Here is a 20,391-nt window from a genome sequence, read left to right as displayed (position 1 = left end):
ATACATTTTAAGCAAAATCAGTCTTGACAGCCTACTGCTCTGGAACAAAGGTATCTGCATTCCCACATCAGATCTCTTCATATAAATTCCTGGTTTTGGAGATTGGAGGTTTACTTATCTATGAAGAGAAGTCCATGGGAAACATACTATGTTGAGCGCAGTAATAAAAAGGAATAAGGTTAACATGTGCACACTTGACTTGCAACTGAAATTATCCTACTTGCAATACTATTTTTCTTAGGATGTTCCAGGCAGAGGCACAAGGCAAAAACAAAGACTTTGGAATGGAAACAGGTGGCTTAAGTAGAGTGAGGAAGAGAGGGAGTAGTATGAAATAGGCTGTGTAGGTCCTATAAACTCTTCAAAGTACTTTGCCTTGTCCAGAGAGAAGTGGGAAGACATTGGAGGGTTTTAAACTGACAAGTGACTTAATCTAACTTACATTTTAATAGAGTTACCTGCTACTTTGAGAATACATTGAAGGGGGGCAAGGGAAGCAGAGTGACTTGTCCGGAGGTCAGCTATACAGTAATCTAAGTAAGATTGACTGGAGGGATGGAGAGTGAACACCTGATAGGATCAGTGGATCGTAGACCCCAGTGGGGTCAAAGAGCTGGTAGAGTACAGGTATTAAAGGGAATGAGTGAGAAAATAGGAGTTGCTGGTCTGAAGTTAAGATGCATGAAACTGACATGATAAAAGAGATGCAGTTACAATGATGACCAGATCTAGAACCTTGGTTCTGATAGCAGAAAAGGAAGGTGAGACAAAGTGGAGGATAAGGTCATTGAGGGAGAGATTGAGGAACTGATAGGCCAGGGGAGTGCAAGGTTCATCTATAGGAACATTGATATTTCAACAAATTATGGCCAGAGTGAGGTTTGAGAATGTGTTAGTAAGCTGGGAGCTAATACTTTCAAGGCTGATGGGGAGAGGCTTCTAGTGCTGTGGAGGGCTGCAACAAACAGGGTATGACGGTAGAGTCTGACGCAATCTACCTAGGAATTGAGGAATTCTTCTAAACCAGAGAATATTCAAGAAAAAGTGTCATGATTAGCGCACTTTAGGGTCATGCTTTTAAGAACCGAGTTCTACTTTTTTTTTTTCCGGTAGCGGAGTCTGGAGAAGACACGCAGAAATGGCACCTCGCAAGGGGAAGGAAAAGAAGGAAGAACAGGTCATCAGCCTTGGACCTCAGGTAGCTGAAGGAGAGAATGTGTTTGGTGTCTGCCACATCTTTGCATCCTTCAATGACACTTTTGTCCATGTTACCGATCTTTCTGGCAAGGAAACCATCTGTCGCGTGACTGGTGGAATGAAGGTGAAGGCTGACCGAGATGAGTCTTCTCCCTATGCTGCCATGTTGGCTGCCCAGGATGTAGCCCAGAAGTGCAAGGAACTGGGCATCACTGCCCTCCACATCAAACTACGAGCCACAGGAGGAAATAGAACCAAGACCCCTGGACCTGGGGCCCAGTCAGCCCTCAGAGCCCTTGCCCGCTCAAGAATAAAGATCGGGCGGATTGAGGATGTCACCCCCATCCCCTCCGATAGCACCCGCAGGAAGGGGGGTCGCCGTGGTCGCCGTCTGTGAACAGGATTCCTCAAATTACTGTTTTCTGTTAATAAATTGGCTTTGTGTGAGCAAAAAAAAAAAAAAAAGAACTGAGTTCTAGAGCCAGACAGCCTGGGCTCAGATGTCATGTGCTATTTACTAGCTAGGTGACCTGAAGCAAAATGTCTTATCCCAGCTGTAAACTGGAGATGAAAGTTACCTCCCTCCTGAGGTTGTTGCGAGTCTTATTTGAGATAATATATGTAAAGCACATAGACCAGCGCCTGGTGCAGACTAAGTGCCACGTAAGTGTTTGCCATTAATAATGTCACTCTCTTCCCTTGGGTCTCACAAGGTATGTCAAAGAAATAGTCACCACATGCATTGTAAGTCGGTTACAGAGGAAGTTGGTGGAGAGCAATTTGTCAATGGCTTTACAGAGCAATTCTATTTCTAGGTATTTATCCTTTAGCTATACTTGCCCATTTATGAAATGACATCTATACAAAAATATTCTTGCTATATAATTGATAATGGTAAAAAGTTTGGAAAAACATATATCCATAGAATATATCCTATGCAGCTCTTGAAAAGAATGCATTAGGGCGCCTGGGTGGCTCAGTTGGTTAAGCGACTGCCTTCAGCTCAGGTCATGATCCAGGAGTCCTTGGATCGAGTCCCACATCGGGCTCCCTGCTCGGCAGAGAATCTGCTTCTCCCTCTGAGCTCTCTCCCCCCTCTCAGGTGCTCTCTCTCTCTCATTCTCTCTGTCTCAAATAAATAAATAAATAAAAATCTTTAAAAAAAAAAAAAAAAGAAAAGAATGCATTAGCTTCCTAATGTTGATAGAAAATTCTCCAGGATATATTGTTAGGTTAAAGAAAAAAATCAAATGCAGGACACAATACATACTTAGCTGGCATTTGATATGTACATATATATATTTCTCTCTGTATTTGTAAATGAATATAGTATTTTTGGAAAGTCACACAGGAAACTCTGCTTCTCAGAGGAAAACTGAGTGAGTAGGAGATAGGGGTAAGAGCACCATTGCTTTTTAAATTTACGTTCTGTGGCAGCTTTTATACTTCGTATTGTGTATATGTCCAAAAATGTTTTAAGTCTTGATTTTACAATGTCAATTTCATATTAGGGGCACATCGCTTCAGGAAATACTTCTTGAGAGCTTCACCATAGGCCCAAGTCCGTGGCAGCTTATATGAGTGTTTGAGAAAGCCTCACATTAGTCCTTCCCCTCGAGGTACTTGGGCAGGCAGGATGCATTGATGCAGTCATTAGAGAATAAACCAAAATGTGCAGTTGAACAAACCAGGGTTCTAACAAGGCTAAGAGGCAGACAGCTATTTCAACTTGGGACTTTTGAATTGGAAACTAGATCCGCATGTACATTTTGACTCAGGAAAAGGATCATCATGCCTATATATTTGCTAAAAAAAAAAAAAAAAAGACTCTCAAAGTTATCTGTCACATCACAGCAGTGCGAAAGCAAGAGATCTATTTATTCTTGTCCCAGCTGCTTTCTAGTAGCGCTGCAACTAAGATGCTGTATTTATTTAAACCTAAATTTAGCATGAAGTGCCTGGGCAGCTCAGGACACTGTAATAAAATGTGAGTGAGTGGCACCAGGATCCATGGCTGCTGATGAGAATGTGGGACGTTAGTGTTTCCAGCGAGTGTTAAAGCCCTGACACACATGGAAAAGAAAATAAGAAGAGAAGTAATTGAGATGCTGAGACGGGACATTGAGAATTACCCCCAAATAGAACCTGACCTTTTTTTTCTTTTTTGTCTCCTTAATCCCCTTCTAACCAAAGAGCACAGCGATGTGTTGGAAAAGCAGGCATGGTTTCTGTGCTACAGGCTACGGCCGGTGTGGGGACAGAGCAGTTTCTGATCCTGGACCAAATATAAAATTAACTTAAAAAATGGCTTTCTGTTTCAGTTTGTTTGCTCATAAGTTACAAAGCCTTGATAGATATTTGAGGAAAATGAAAGCAATAAGCTCAAAGTTGTTCAACTGAGAAAAATAGTTGCTTTGTGACACAGACATTTCTGAGAAACCTCTACCCTCAACCCTCTGTGCTTAGCCCCACCTTCCCTCCGAAGTCAGACACTGGGAAGAATGTACTGTTGAGCAATGCTCTACCACACAGGGGCTGTCGACCAAAGGAAGGCTAATTCCATGCTACGTGGAATCCAGAGAAATACATTTTGCTTGAGGCTAATCCTGGAGTCTGCTCTTGCCCAGAGAGCGCCCTTGTGGTCTTGAACGCCTGAAGACCCATCAGAATAATTCAGAAATTGAGGGTTTGGGTTCACTCTAGGGCACAATCAGGGACAAGGTTTGGCCCACTGGTCTTAGGCCACCCTAACACCATTTCAAGTCAAAGCCAATAAATGACCTGATTTCTCAGGAGTCATCAGGACAGTCCCCACCAATACTTGCCCTGCTCTAAGGGCAATAAAGGTTTGCTAAGTATAGGACCCCTGAGGACGTGGGAGCCAGGTCGGGTAGTAGCTTAAGGACTCCCACACCCCAGCAAGGAATGTCAGGAATCCCTTCTGCTTTCAAAGTACTTGGGAGACCATCAGCCTTTAGATTCCCTTCATGGATGTCCAATCTACCGAATGAATCTTTTACCGAAGTCTTCTGTTCTCATCAAAATGTCTGCTAGGACCAGGATCGAGTCTAGTCCAACCAAAGTGGCCACTATCCTACTTTCTTCATAAACTTCCTAGCAGCCCCTTTCTCCTGGGCTGGACCAGGCTTTCTGCATTCCTTAGGTAAGAAAGGTTTGAGTTTTTTTTTTTTCCCATGCTCTGCTCAGATACCCTTCAAACAATATGCATTTCAATACTAACCTGGATACATTTAAAATGTTTATACCTCTCTAGCTTGACTGTTGAGGCAGTGGTTTGGGCCTGGGATGAATCTGTCCCTCCTATGCTTTCTTCAAGCTCATCACCACTAGATCTATCCTCCTAACTCAGAGCTCCCAGAAAACCTGATAACCAGGGGAGCATTCTTTGGAATACTTTATTGGAAATATACCCTGGCTGAGATGTGTCTGGGGCTTAGCTCTAAACAGGCCCCCAAACACTCATCCATGCCATCTCAGACACACTGGAATCTCTAGAAAAGAAAAGAGAGAACAGGAATGTAAGTTCTACCTTGACAAATGCCACCCTACAGGAGACACTCACCTCATTCCAGGTCTAAAATTCTAAGAGTGAATAGAAATACCGTGCTTTTCTGTACCTGTAGGAAGGGTACTATTTTATTCTTCTAAAAAATGATATAGGGATTCTTGTTCTTCAGTTTTCTAGTTCAGGTTCTAGAAGTTGACAGAGCATGACAAGTGCTCCTCTTTCCCTAGTCCCACTCCACTGCTTCCAAAAGGTCGTCAGGGAAGGAGCAAAGCCAAGAGAGGCAGAAGAAGCACTGCATTTTTTAAGACTGTCAGATTGTGTGATTGATAGTACAGCAAACTCGGTATATTGCAACAGTAAATAAATAGGGCCCATGTGCCCTAAGTTAATATAGCTCCCAAGGGTGCCTTGGTTTCAAGGGCGCTGTTTATGTCCTGCAGAATCTCACTCAATTAAATAATAAAAATAAAGTTGCAGAAAGCAGGCTCTCAATCAGTGAGTTCCCGCTGAGAGCTCAAGCTCTGCTTTGTGCGGAGGGGTGCTGACAACAGCTTTCCTATCTTCAGGGGGCCCACAATCCAGTTGTGCAGGGAGACTCACACCCAAGAGCAGCAGAGCAGAGGACTGAACAATGTGTAATTAAGAGCTACATGTTTTCTGAGGCAAGGGAAGACTGGGTCCTCCAGGGAAGACTGAGTGAGAGGGTCAGGTACTAGACTCTGCAGGGAAGGAGTGAGGACAGGTGGAGAGAAAGAAACAGAATGAGCCTCCCTCCTGGAGGTGGAGAAACAAGCTCTGTTCAGGGGCTGTGAAGAGGTCAGACTGACGAGAGCAGACCATCTGCCCTGTGTTAATAATTTCAAAAGTACCACTTTCATATTATGCAAAATGGGGAAAATATGTGGATCTAATGAAAATATATATGTAAAAGCAAAAGAGATAGGATCCATTGTGCTTTGCACTTCGATCATCTATCCCTGACAGTGGCCTCAGAAATTGGACTATAGTTATGTGCATCAAGCTGAGGATGCAGACTTTGAAAGAAAGAAACATTTTTTAATTATACTAGTTACTTTATGATCTCCTTGACCATGATCACTTAAGTCTTTTCCTTCACTTCCAACTATTGAATTTTTAGCCTGAGATTCCAACCCAACACCTATTCCTATATAACTAAAAATACAATATCAGGCTTATATAGGATTTAGAAAAAGAAACGAAAAGAAGAAAAGGAAAACAGTTCTGTGCAATAAGCTTATGTTATATTTAAAACAGAACTTAGAAAACAAAATAAAACATAGATATGTTTAGTGCATAAAGCTCTGTCTGCCACTAATAAGGCACGTGACTTTAGTAGGAGGGAAATAGACTTCCATAGTTGTGATAAAGGAAGCAGAAGACACTTTGTGAATACATTTTGATCACAAATATTATCTTAGCATTTACTTTTTTTTAAGTATAGGATTGTAATTTTTCTGCAAAATGAATAATAATATCCAAATTTACTCTTTTCCTCTTCATTAAAATGGATTTTTTTCCCTTGCAGAAAAGCCTAATACCTATAAAAATGTTAGGCAAAATTTGAAATTAATGAATAAAGAATATATATGACTTTGTAACAGTCTTTGGGGAGGTGAGGCCATCTGGCTGTATAATTCACAACCCACCTGAGACATGTTCCTGTAGCTGTATGCTGCTCACTGATTTTGTACTTTTTGATCAAGATCACGTGAGAAATTAGCAGCCTTCTGCTCAAAACGCGAGATCCCCATAACTAATACAATGTGATGGAAAAGTATATGTGAAATATTTCCCTTGTCCTCTGACAAGCTATTCTTTATCAGACTCTAATTTGAGCTGCTTTTCACTGAGCATCTGTGGATGAGTACACCCGTGACTGTGTCCTGAGCTCACTGACGATGCACAACTTACCAGGATGACACACCCCAAGTGCCACCAGAGAGGCGAATGTGCATTCTCCCTGTCACTCCTGAAATAGAGCAGATGTGCATCCAGACCAGTTCCCCAAAATTCAAAAGGAAAATCCTAAATAGCAAAATAGACTTTTGTTAGAAGTCTAAAAAGTTTAGGAAAGCAAGCAGATAGTACCCCCCACCACACAGACCCATAGATCACATGAAGGAAGATGGTCAACCACAACCTCCTTCTCTTTTCACAGTGAGGCCCTGGAGACCCTCCATGAGATAGCTACGAGACGAGAGCTAAGGAGTTAACAGCTGCAGTCTTGACCAGCACACTCACTGCCCACCTCTGGCGGATTACTTAACCTGGCTGAGTCCACATCTGTAAAATAGGACCGTGACTCTATATTTCCAGGTTGTTTTGACAACTACCGATAATATATTTGAAGGAAACGGCATTCAAAAGGTGCTCAAAAATTATGCCTATTGTTATTAACTTAGCTGCTGGTAATGGCTATATTATTTCCACTTTTGTCATTTCCAACTTGAAGAATCAGAAGGTAAGAGACCTAATTTGTTACATTTTCAAAACCCACCATCCCACACACTTTGGAACCAGGAATATCCTGTCTTGCCCCAGTAACATCTTTTTTGCACTTAGTACTAGACTCTTTCCTGGCACAGAGCATATTTTTCTTTTTATGGAAGTGAATGCAATATTACAAAGATGCTTTTAATCAGAAACAGGCCACGTAAGCAAGAAACGTCTCCTCAATAGGAAGTAAAATGTTATGGTTCCATCATTTTGCCACAAGGCGGGCCCCATGCTGGGAAATGCTTTTGCCCACTTTTCACTCCTTGTCTAATCAATTTTTATTCTTTTCAGAGTCACATGTAATGGGGTTGGAAATGGCTAAATAAAGTGAAAGATGTTTTGAATTGCATTACTAAGTGGGAGCTGCATTATTTCATAAATGAATAGTGCTACCCACATTCATATAATTTATGAATCGAAGTGTCATTTGGGGGAAAACATCAGTGTCAGATTTTGCATTTAAATGCCTGCATTAGCTGTCAGCTGTGCAAAGTTCCATAAAGACAAACAGCTCAGCGGTAGGCACACAGATGAGGGTATTCATGGCCCACATTTGCAAGGAGACGTGATACTGTCATCATGAAGAAGTTTTCTGTAGTCAACTCCTTTAGAGCTTATCTAATAGTTCCTAGCTTCCTTTCTGAAAACAGCCACATCTACATGATCCATACTAACTAGCAGAGCCTGTCGAGACTTTAGAATTTCCTTTTCTTTTAATTCTGTCTCTGCATGAAGTTAATCTTATTTTTATTATTTACTTTTAGACCAATCAAAAATTTCATTTTTGGCATAGAATAAGTGCATCCAGTGCATCCAGTGGCATAGAATAAGTGCTATTTACATTGCAAATTCTAAATCCGTATTTCCATACTACTGAAACCTTCCAAACTAATGGATACTTATTAAGCATTATTACTCTAGGTGATGGTAGTGTGGGTGTGCACGTGCATGCATGCACACGTACCCACAGCTTATGGGAGGGGGGCAAGTAAAGAAAGAGGAAGGGAAAGGAAGAAGATGGGAGAAGCCTTATACCATCAAATGTTAAGAGTTAGTGAAAGTTGTCAAATAAAACACTTTAATGAAATATATCTTTAAACACATACTTCACTTTTTATTCATTTATTCGACCAGACCAGAGCTTATTCAGCTTCTTTGTGCTGAGCAAGTCACTGATAGTGAACATATTAAGTCTGCATGATATATGGTCCCTGGCCTCAAGGACCAAGTCAGGGATAGAGAAACTTAAGGGCTACAGATAAATCAAAAATGCACTCTAGGGTCATTAATGGGACAAATGTTTTAATAGAAGTATAGCCAAGGCTTCAGTTTCAGACAAAAGGAGGGACCCCTAACTTAGCTGGTGGAAGGATAGGCTATGTCAGGAAATTAGAGCATTGGTACTGATGCTTAGAGGACACCTATGTGATGTCCAAGGGAAGATGACAGGAAGAGGAAACTATAGAGGCTGCAGGAAGTCTCTGAGGTTTAAGACCATATGAAACTTTAAAAAATTGCAAATGACTTATGTGGACTATAAAAATATGACAAGAGGTGACTATGAAAATAGACAGGGAAAGGACCTTTTCAAACAAAGACCAGCAACAAAATAGAGCATTCTAGATGAAGAGACTTGGAAATAGTAGGGATGATGACAAGTGAGAGTGCTAGCTCCATGTTTAAGGGAGCAGCATTCCTTGGTCCAGACCAATTGCTGTCATACTCGAATATAGCCACAGGATTGTCTGGTCTCTCGATTTATTAAAAAAAAAAAAAAAAAAGCATGTCTTTATGTGCATTCTACCAATTTTTAAATGTCAGCAACTGCTTTTAAAATATTTTTTAAAAAAAATTCAGTCCTAATAGAAGATAACTATGATCCAGACCTGGTCCATTGCTTTCTTAATTGGTGTCCTTTAATCTCCTCCAATCCTGTGCTCCCAGGAGAATGCTAGCACTTTGGCGACAGAATAAAACAAAGAGTATTAGTCCTGTAAAACAGGATTTGAAGCAGAAGATATAGAAGATTGAATTCATGAAAGTCTGAAACATTTGTACAGTGAAATATATTTTAGGTGTAAAGAAATGCCAGCAACTAAGTCCAGAAATATTTGGGAGAGAAATCACAAGATTAACCAATTTAAGAGTATGTTTTCCAGACATGACTTGATTACATTCTGTCATTTTTAGAATTATAAATTATATAGCTATTTATAATGGTCAATTAAATGCACTATTTGATGCCAAAGAAATGAAATGCTATTTCATTAATTTTTACTGTCAAGAGGTTATTTTTCTTTCAAATGTTTTGCTTTGCTGGAGAAGGCTGAGCCATGGCCCTGTCCATATGCAGTTATCCCTCTGACTGCCCACCTCTAAGTACAAAGTGGTTACGGGCAACTTCTCACTTGCAGCTTCCAGTTCTCAGAAACCTGATCCTGATCACACTGGCCTTGGTTGAATTTTCCCAACAAATAATGTTGTCATGGATCAGTTTGTTTTTTAAATGAAATTCAGACATTTAAAATTCATAGCAGTAGACATGCCTTGTTGGACAACTATCACTGTTCTCCAAAGATAATAGCAAAGTTGATCAAAAGCACTGTGCATACACAAAAAGATTTTGTACTTTTAGGAATTTATATAACTGAGGAATATATATATATATATATATATACACATATACATACACACAGTATGCATTACTTGTATTCTGAAAAATTAAGGAAAATAAGGTTTTTAAAGTAAATACCAGTTTAATGTATGAAAATGGACAAAATGATGTTTGGTGATGACCAGTCAAGGATGAAAGTAAGAAAAAAAATGCAAAAGATCTGCTCTTCTACCCTTGAAAAGAATACAGATAAAAATGTGTGAAAGTCTAAACATGCTTTAATTTGTTATCTTCAGTGTTTCCTTTCACTTCCCCTATGTAGTGAGCAGCTGTAAAACTTTAAAATGAAAATAAACGGTCTTCTTTTCTTTCAGTGGGGGCAAAGGACAAGATTACACAAAGAGTCCCAGGGGGTGACTTGAGTTTGAGTCAGTCAAACTTAGAACAAAACCTGGGAAAGAGAAAGAAACGGGAAGGACAAATATTTGATAACATTACAATATATTAGTCTTGAACTTGAGCTACAGCAACTGTGAGTATATGTACTGAAATAAACATTTCAGGGTACAGGAAAGTAGTATCCATGTCAAAGTTATGAAATTGCTTTGATGGTCAACAACCGTAGCAGCAGCAACAAAACATATGAAAGAATAAGTAACCAAAATTATGCCCCAGTCAGCGAATCTGAAAAATTAGAAGACTCGAAGTCGACAAAACATTGGTCTCTTTGGGCAATATGGATAGTTTGTTATTAATACTCAGTGTTCCTGTGAGAAAGTGAATAGCTCATTAAGGCTACAGAGAGGCTTGCTAAGAAATGCAAAGGATTGGGTATAAAACTTGATTTCTTTAGAAACTGAAAATGTGTCTGAAGCTCCCACCAGCTAAATAGGTCCTTAGTGTGCCTAATGCTGAGATAAATAATGCTAAATGTGTAGTACTACTTCGGTGTTCCTATTGCAATTAATATAACCCTCCAGGGAGAAAACAAGATATCATGCAAAAGATCCCTGGTACATAAAACTGAACATTAAATTGAGTCAGATCTTCTCAACTGCCTAAACTACACTTTGAGAAGTGTAACATTTGGGATATCAGGGTAACATCAAAAGCAGTTTTGTTACTCCAGTGCTTGAAAGACTTAAGGGGACAATTTAAACAATGGGAGACTCTGGCTCATTAAGAAAAATTCTTGCTAGAATAACAAACATAATGTGCACATCATTCAGCAAGTGCTTTACTCTCTCTTGGGCATGGATACCACACCTATCATTTCTATTCTCCCCACATTTGTAACACCTCCTTCTATAGCATCATTTGCCCATGCAATTAATGGGTTCTTCACTCTGTCTTCCAACTCACTAATGGTTTTTTATGAATTTTAAACAAACAGGATTAGACACAGCATCACACCTAGTTACACATCATATGGTAGTTTCTCCAAGTGCCGCTTATTACTTTATTTATTCAGATCCAGGATACAGACACAGCCATGTTCCCACATGAATCTCAAAGGTCAGATAATCCATTTCTTTCATTATAACTGATGGGGAAGTTAAGGCCAAGAAAGGTTCAGTGATCTTGAAAAAAACCACCTATTGCTCTAAATATTTACTGCCAAATCTTAGACTAGACATTAACCATTTCCTCTGCAGATATTCCATTTGCTATCTGAAGAGAGTTATGCTATACACAAGCAAAATCAGAAGAAAAGATATTTTGCAAAGTACATTTTTGAAAAATCCTTCTAATGAGTCAAAACTAAAGGCATCCATGAGCTTGAAACTTGAAGGACTTGGATTTTACATTGTAATTTGCATACCTGATGCTTTTCAGGCCTGGCAAGTTACACAAGTGAGTGAAACAGGTTTTAAGATGATAGGAAAAAGACTGTGCCCCTTTCAAAATTATTTTAATTCCAAAAGTAAAATACTTCTGAGTTCCAAATCAGTGTCAACCAGAGTCCACCAATTAGTGGTATTTTAAATCCCGTAGGACAGCCTGATTTATCGCTGCATAAATGAGATACTTTTATTCCATCTTGGTGAGAGAAAAAATAGTTTGATATTCATCTCATGCCATGTACAAAAAAATTCCAAATTTTTTAAAGATAAAAGCATTTAAGTCAATAGAGTCCAAAAAGTTTATGCTTGGATGCACTCTGATCTCAACACATAGGAATAAAATATAGGAAAGAAAAACCAAAATGGCATAACAGGATCAAAGATGAAATAAAACTTCTCTTGAATCAGAAACAGAAAGAAAACTCAAGACGCTGAATGGGTCCCAAACCCACTGGTCATCTGAGCTGTGAGTCTGGAAGCAGGGGCCAAGAGCTAAGTCCCTGTGAGCAGGGAGCCAAAAGCAGTCCAGGTGAGTCAGGGGCCACTGCTTAAAACTATAGCCAGGAAGGGAGTTGCCCTCTCATGAAACACACTAAAAAACAACAACACAAACTGCTCTCAACATTTCTTAGGGCTACTGTCTCTATAGAGTCGCAGATTTATGAAGGCAATGAATATAGATACTGTTAGATCAGGTAAATTGAGAGACCTGTAGGATTAGTAGCCAGATTTTCTATGTCCTCCAGTAAAACCATAATTATAAGACCTCCTTCTGGATTTTGAGACTAAGTAGAAACAACAGAGACAGAAACTTGAACAGAGGATGTCGCAAAATATCTGAAATAATTAACATCATACAGACTTTGCTTTTAACCCACAATGCAAGCATATTAACTAGGAAAGAGTAAACATGTATGAAAACACACACATGCACTAAAACCTTAAAATGTGCTCCTAGGTAGCTCATTCATGGGATTACTAAAGGAAGCTATGATGGAAATGATGAAACTCTTAGAAGCAAATGACAATTGAAAGTACTATGGAGCAAAATTTATAGAACAGAGGCATTGGTGTTCTAAGAATGGAAATAAAATAAATTTACTTTACTTTTTAAAAACAGTTTTAAAAAACAAAGCTAAATGAGTTAAGCTTTTAACTGAAGAAACCAGGAAAAATAAAAAAACAAATAAATCTGAAGAAAGTTGAAGCACGAAAATAAAGTTAGGAGCAGGTGTAAGTAGAAAACAAAGAAACAAAAAAATAACCAATGAAATCAAAACCTGATTTCCTGAAAAAAGGTAAAAGAGAAGACTAATCAATAAAACAAAACACAAACACTATTCAAAATGAAAAAAGACACCTACAGATATAAAGCACATTTTAAAACCAAATCAAATTTAGGCAGCAATCTAACATAAATATCAGTGCCAAAATATTAGATAATGAAGTATTATTTAGGAATAAAATGGTATGTAAAATAACACATCATGATCTAATTCCATCTATCCTGGGAATATAGGAAGAGTTAAATAATAGAAAAGTATTAAGTAGCTATCAGGGAAAAAGACTTGATCATAATAATAAATGCAGAAAAAAATTTCATAAAATTCAACATTGTGATTTGAAAAAAAAACCACACTTAGAAAACAAATGTAGATAATTCCTCTAGTGGATTGTAAATTTTAGCCAACGCAACATATTGGAAATGAAGAAACAAAATTCTATGTATTGCCTACCTACGTGTTGTGGGATTTTCACAAATAGAAGATTTCGCAAGGTGTGCAGGATACAAGGTCAACATCAAAATTATTAAGGTTCCTATACAACAGTATCAATTAGAAGAAATGAAAAAAATAATGTCCATTATAGAAACAACAGCAACAATAAAACCACAATGAAACCAGAAATAAACCTAAGAAAAAAACAGAGATTTGTAATCCGCCCAGCTGGCTCTTGGGATTTTCTGATCCCTAGTATGGTGAGTCCTGAACTCTGGTCTTCCCTCCAAGCTTAGATCATTCCCCCCCAGAGAACCAAGCCCTGTAACGCTGCTGGTTTGTAGTTGTGTAGTTCTCTTTCTCTCACAGTACATGACCACATTCACTGAATGACCCCAAACATAAATTTCTGTTTTATGTCCAAGAACTTAAGGGGAAAAAAAACATTTTTAATGTATAAATGCTTCAGTTCTGCTAACACATGTCTCATAGTGGGTGTGCCACTATCCAAGACGTTATACCCTGGAAATGGGATTTTCAGGCCAAAATGATGACTCACTGAGACACCATTTCTAGAAATCTAGTCATTTCTGCCTAAGAGACTGGCCACTCTCAGGAAGTAATGAGTAAGTTACCGAAAGGGAAGCTAAAGCTTTGAATGAATTGAAGACTTGTGAGATTTCCATGAATCAAAGCCATTTTTTTTTTCCAAAAAGAAAAATAACCTCGGTCAATTTTCAACATGTGAAATTCTGATTCTTTCAGAATGAAAAAGCAACAAACTTTTTAAAACTTCATATTAGAAGAAACCTGGATAATGACTGTAATTCTTAAAGTTATTTTTAAAAATACATATATACATAAAGCCATAAATTTATCTGTAAAACACTAAAAATTAAATAGGTCAAATAATTTGCTTAGAGCTTCACTCTTATTTGGCACTACCTTATGGGAAGTAAATCAATAAATTTGTTTTTTTAAAGATTTCATTCATCTATTTGAGAGAGCATGAATAAGGAATGGGGAAGGGAGAGAGGGAAAAGCAGGCTCCCCACCAAGCAGGGATCCGGAAGCAGGACTCAGTCCCAGGACCCAGGATCATGACTTGCATCAAAGGCAGACATGTAACCAACTGAACCACCTAGGTGCCCCAAGAATCAGATATTAAATAGCACTTTCTTCAAAATAACTAGTTATGAGGATCTTAAACCTAATAGTCTACATTTGTTAAGTCCAACAGTAGTAAAATAAGATTCAGTTCCATGATTGAGATAACTGGAAATTTAAATTTTTCATTCAACCATGATACAAAAGATGTTGGAAAGAAAGGATATTTCATAACTTGTTATATGACTAGATAGGAGACAGCTGGATAATGCCTAAGCAGTGTTACTTGCCACATATGTGGTCTCTACTGCCTTTGTCCTTACTTCTCCACACTCAGACACGCATTCCACAATGCTTCTATTCTGTGCAATCTCCTTTATTTCTCTCCCAACTTAACAGAACTTACCTGTTTTGGCATCTCATTACCTCAAACTTTCCAATAAAGGAGATTTTGTTTTTCAGTGTACAGTGCGGTTCCTGTCACTATGTCAAATCCATGGGTGATGAAACATCAAAATTATCTTTATAGCCCCTTTTAAAGATAATCATTCTGGCATGCCTGGCTGGCTCAGTCTGAGGAGCATGTGACTCTTGATCTTGGGGTTGTGAGTTTGAGCCCACCGTTTTGTAGAGATTGTAGAGATGTAGAGATTACTAAAAAAAAAAAAAAAAAAAAAAAAAAGATAATTGTTTTGTTTCCAATAGGGTTTCTAAATTCTTTATTTTTAGTTAGTTTAGCATGACCTTGTTCATCAACAACCATCATCTGCCAAGGAGGACTAATCCTCTGTCACCTTTGATCATCTAATCTTTGTGTATGGAAAAGACACCCTGAACAGAGTGGTCTGAACACATCAGATCCTTAGAACAGTGTCATTTACTTTTTAGTACCCATTAAGAATTGGTGGGACTAAGGTGATTGTGATGGTTCATTTTATCTGTCAACTTGACTGGGCCTGGGGTTTTGTCCATTCTTCTTCACACTCAGTTGAACATGCTCCCCACAGTGCTCCAAAACCAGGTATTTGGTTAAACACTGTTTTTGGGTATTTCTGGATAAGATGAGGGTTTTTTTTCCAAATATGGTTTTAACTTCTAAACCTAAAACTTTGTCCTTTTGTATGATATATTTAGGACCAAGTACTTAAGAGAGAATCCTAATTATACCCTTGGGCTAATTTAGTTTGCACCCTCACCTGTACAGTAACCCTGGTCCCCCTTCCCCACCTAGCTTAAGGAACTTGGTCACAAAGAAAGTGGTAGCTGGTTAGAGAGATGGGGCTCAAGTCTAAATCTCCCAGGATAAGTTAAGAACAAACTAAGAGAGGAAGTCTCACGCCTCTCAGGGCTCTCCCCAGGTTAGGAGAAGGAAAGAATACAAAAGTTTCCAATAGATACCACAGTAGTCTTCCATATCTTTCAGGCCAGGAAGGGGACCCCCACAGTATTTTCCCTGCCCATTCCAGTCTCTCTTCACCCTATTTCTTCTTGGCCACACTTACAATCCTACTAACTACCCCATCTCCTGACCTTTGCCCCTCACTTTCTGCTCTAAGCAACCTGAGCACAGATTGGCTGAGGCCCACCCACACTGGGAAGGATAATCTGTTGAAGCCTTGAATAGAATAAAAGGCTGAGTAAGAGAATTCTTTCTGTGTTTGAGTTGGGACATTGGTCTTTTCCGGCCTTCAGACTCAAGAAGAAACTTATACTACCAGCTCCTGTGGTTCTTAGGCCCTTGAACTTGCACTAGAACTTACATCATAAGCCCTCCTGGCTCTCCAGCTTGCTGACTGGAGATCTTGGACTTCTCAGCCTCTGTAATCACATACACCAATTCTTTATAGTAAGTCTTACATATATTCATTCAACAGATAATTGCTAAGTACCTACCATTGAGTCTGACAGTGCCCTAAGCAGGAGACAGAATTGGTAGCCAAATATCTTTAGCTGAAGTAGAAGCCTGCCTTATGCTCATATCATTGAGCTAGGGATGGTTCTATCAGCCCCCTTCCTTTGTAACCTCTGAAGGAGGTTAGCAAGTATATGTTACATATCTATTATTAGGTATTCTTCTAGGTGCTGGAGATAGACTGGTGGAGGGCAGAGAAGACAAACATTCATCCCTATTTCATGGAGTTTAAAAGGTAATGGGAGAGAGAGACAACAAACAAGACAAAGTACATAACTGCTGAGAAACAATTCTCCATGGGTCTCTCACACTTCCACCTATATTGTGATCAGAGGTACTGACTGCCTTTGTTCTGGGCTATTTTCTCAAGGATGTTTATACAGTGAAGAAACTTGAAAAATATAGTCTCTTGTTCTAGAGCAAGGTCAGGTTTTCTTACAGCCGTGGATATAACGATAGTGATAGTGATAGGCTTTAGGGCTGGGTGAGATGGAAAGTCACTAGGAGGTTTTCAGCAAGGGAATGACATAATTTGATTTGCAGTTTAATAGAATCACTCTGGCTTCTGGGTTGAAAATAGCTCAGAGGAGACCAGGGCAGAAGGAGGGAGTCATGAGATTGAAAGATGAGGCACAGAAGGAGTATATAGCTAGAAATGGAGTGTTCCTGAGTTAGAAGGAGAGGCAAAAGACTGGTGTTCTTTGGATAAAGGCATTTATCCTTTTCATATCTAAAACCCCAATTAGTGTACTATTTTTCTCATGAGGCTTTTTAGTTCATTGAACTATAATTGTATAACCCTAATTAGTGCTAAGAATCCATTAGGCAATAAAAATTCCCTCTCTAGTTACAGAGCACATGTCCTACATGTGAAACTACGAAAAAATTAATTTTTATTTCACCAAGTTAGAATCAATTAATTGATAACTTGAAATAGATACTGAGGATTTTAATGTTTTCTGATGCAGCATGAAGCAAATAAAATTGACACAGGTTTTTTTGTGTGTGTTTTGTTTTTTAGTAAACTATGGCAATACAGAAGCCCTTTTATTCAGAGGAAGGCTTTAGCTATCATTTCAGAAAGTGAAAGTCATGGCTAGGAAAAAGATGGTCATGGCTATCCAAATCACTACTTTCTAGGAATATTTTCTTTCTAAGCCAGTCATCTCAAATTTGGCAATGAATTCTAGGTGATTCACTGAGTTAATTAACCTCCTACATCCTCCTTATAATATAATAAACCTCATATAAAAATTAAGGGAGGAAATAAGGAAAATGATCATAGCAAGGAAGCAATGTCTTTTTACCCTGGGTAAAATCAGGGAAGACAAATCTCCTTTCATAGACTTCACCATCATCCATCCCTTCTTAGCTCCCTAGGGAGGTATATTTCCTAAGCGGATGGCATCGTTCTGGCCCACCCAGCCAGAGAGCATTTGTAGTTGAAATCCCCTCTTTTCACTGAACGTGGAATTTCAGCTAGATAACAACTAGATGATGTCGTGAATTCTTGATAAACTACTCTTTGAAAAAGCCGCAGATAATATATGAGTATTTTAACTATTCATCTATCCATGGAATTTCAGCTAGATAACAACTAGATGATGTCGTGAATTCTTGATAAACTACTCTTTGAAAAAGCCTCAGATAATATATAAGTATTTTAACTATTCATCTATCCATCCATACATCTATATATCATAGCAACAAATATTTATTTAGCACTCTGTGCTGGAGGGTACAGTGATTTACATGGAAAACACAGAGATGTCTAAGATCCAATCTCTGAGGAAAAAATCTACATGCCAGGAAAGATATAGCACATTCTGTGGTAAATTCAGTTTATATGTGCCATGATGAAGGTTAATACTACAAAGAATCATAGGAAATAGAAGAACCAATAAACCCTGCTATGGTGATGAGCCAAGTCTATTGAGCTGTACATTTAAGGGAGCAAGATCTTCAGAAGACAATTTTCTCTGTCAATATGTGAGGTGGGTTTGACAAATTTAATGCACTCCCCAAGATAGCTGCCTCAGATATTGTTATTGAAATCAGTGCCAGAGGGTTTGTTAAGTAGCATAATGAATGTAAGAAATAATTCTTCTTTCATGATGTTTAAGATAATTAAGATATGTAGTTGGTTAGAAGGACTTTACAGACCCACTTCCCTGACATGATGGAAGAAGATTAAGAACCCAGCCCCATCCAGCCATGCATCCCTTTACTTCACAGGGAGTCTGTCCAGATTCAACTACAAACTTGCTTTAGAATACAGCTGCATAGAGGAAGGGAGGGAAAGAGGGAATGGGAAGAAATCAGAGAGGGAGACAAACCATAAGAGACTTTTAACTCTGAGAGTTGCTGGAAGGGAGGCGGGTCAGGGGATAGGGTAACTGGGTGATGGACATAATGGAGGGCACGTGATATGTTATATATGCAACTGATGAATTACTGAACTCTACATCTGAAACTAATGATGTTCTATATGTTGGTTAATAGAATTTAAATGAAAATAAAGAATATAGTTGCATCCATGAAATCTAAATTCAGGCAAACTAATTTATGGAGATAGAAACCAGGCAGTTGTTGGGGGGTGGGGATTTGATTGCAAAACACCATCAGGTTATTTTCTGGGAAACAGGGAATGAAAATATCCTGCATCTTATTTGGGATAGTGGTTACATGGGTATATAAGACCATCAAAACTCAACAAACTAACATGATTATATTTTCACTATATCTTAACAATAAAAAAAAAGTATCATTGCATCCTCCTCAAAGTGAACTTTCCTTTTTTTGAGAGATTTATTTGAGAGAGAGAGAGAGAGAGAGAGAGAGAGCATGAACAGGGGTTAGAGACAGAAGGAGAAGCAGGTTCCCTGCTGAGCAGGGAGCCCGACACAGGGCTCAATCCCAGGACCTCAGGATCATGACCTGAGCCAAAGGGAGATGCTTAACCAACTAAACCATGCAGACACCCCTGAACTTTCCATGTATCATGCTAGTCAGAGGGTTTAAGGATAAGTCTGACATTCCCCCAGCTACAAGAACAGTCTGACAGTTTTAGCGACAGCTCATGAATAAATGCAGGTAACTTTGGCAGACTTTGGCTTCAGATTTGTTTTTATTGTAACTAGCCATCTGGTCATTAGTTCATAGAGATGGTAGCAGAAAATCAGTACCTACCCCTAACTCTCTGACATGTACCAAAAAACACCTGACATTTGCTAAACAGCTATCTAGGCTTCGGGAAATTTGCAACCCTGAATAATAGGGATTCTCATAGTGGAAATATACTACACTTGATCTTAGCCAAAAGGCCGAGAAGCAATCTCATGGTGGAAATATAAAGTCAAGCTAAAAAGAGAGGGCAGTGTGCTGGTGAAGATGGGATTGTAAGGGAGATCTATCTTTTAGCTCCTTTCTAATTGCTAGTCAGCCAGTTTTGCAGATGTGCTGAGTTCTCTTTGGAACAAGTACATGGCCCACATATCTGCTATCCCCACAAGGCCTAATGCAGTGTCTTGCACTAAATATTTAAATACTTGAAATGAAATAGGGGAGGAATAAATATAGAGAAGTTTGTTTCAGGTATGGGTTTGTTAATTTGTCAGGCCAGAAAGAAAGTTGCAACCCCAAAAGGGGACAAATAAAAAGGGAAGAGGCTCCCTGAAAAGTATTGACAATTGACAATAGGAAATGAACAAATGCTGGATACAGCACCTTGGAAATTCTGTTTCTGTCGTCCTCCCTTATCTCCTCAGTACCTTCTTCTCTCCTTAGGATTCTTTCTCTCACACCATAAAAACAATGCGTTTGATTTTAAAACTATTTTTCCTAAGGAAGTCAGTAACAAAACTTATCATATGTAAGACTTAAACTATGCTTATTCTGGCAACTATGTCAGGCTTGGTTTTGTTAAAGCTCTTAAAATATCTTAAGTGATTTCC

General features: G+C 38.8%; 1 protein-coding gene and 1 pseudogene across 1 annotated transcript; one reads left to right on the top strand and one right to left on the bottom strand.

The window, feature by feature from the left end:
* The first annotated feature begins 1,100 nt into the window (after positions 1 to 1,100).
* On the top strand, positions 1,101 to 1,646 carry LOC113928380 (40S ribosomal protein S14-like). Its single transcript, XM_035727442.1, has one exon. It carries the CDS (start codon positions 1,139 to 1,141, stop codon positions 1,592 to 1,594), a length of 456 nt encoding a protein of 151 aa, XP_035583335.1. The 5' UTR covers positions 1,101 to 1,138; the 3' UTR covers positions 1,595 to 1,646.
* A 17,925-nt stretch (positions 1,647 to 19,571) lies between these two features.
* LOC113930111 lies at positions 19,572 to 19,773 on the bottom strand (annotated as a pseudogene).
* Between the last annotated feature and the right edge of the window lie 618 nt (positions 19,774 to 20,391).

This window comes from Zalophus californianus, chromosome 5 (genome assembly GCF_009762305.2).
Source record: "Zalophus californianus isolate mZalCal1 chromosome 5, mZalCal1.pri.v2, whole genome shotgun sequence".
NCBI lineage: Eukaryota > Metazoa > Chordata > Mammalia > Carnivora > Otariidae > Zalophus > Zalophus californianus.
Note: the sequence above shows the minus strand (reverse complement) of the source record. Positions and strands in the feature narration are given on the sequence as shown.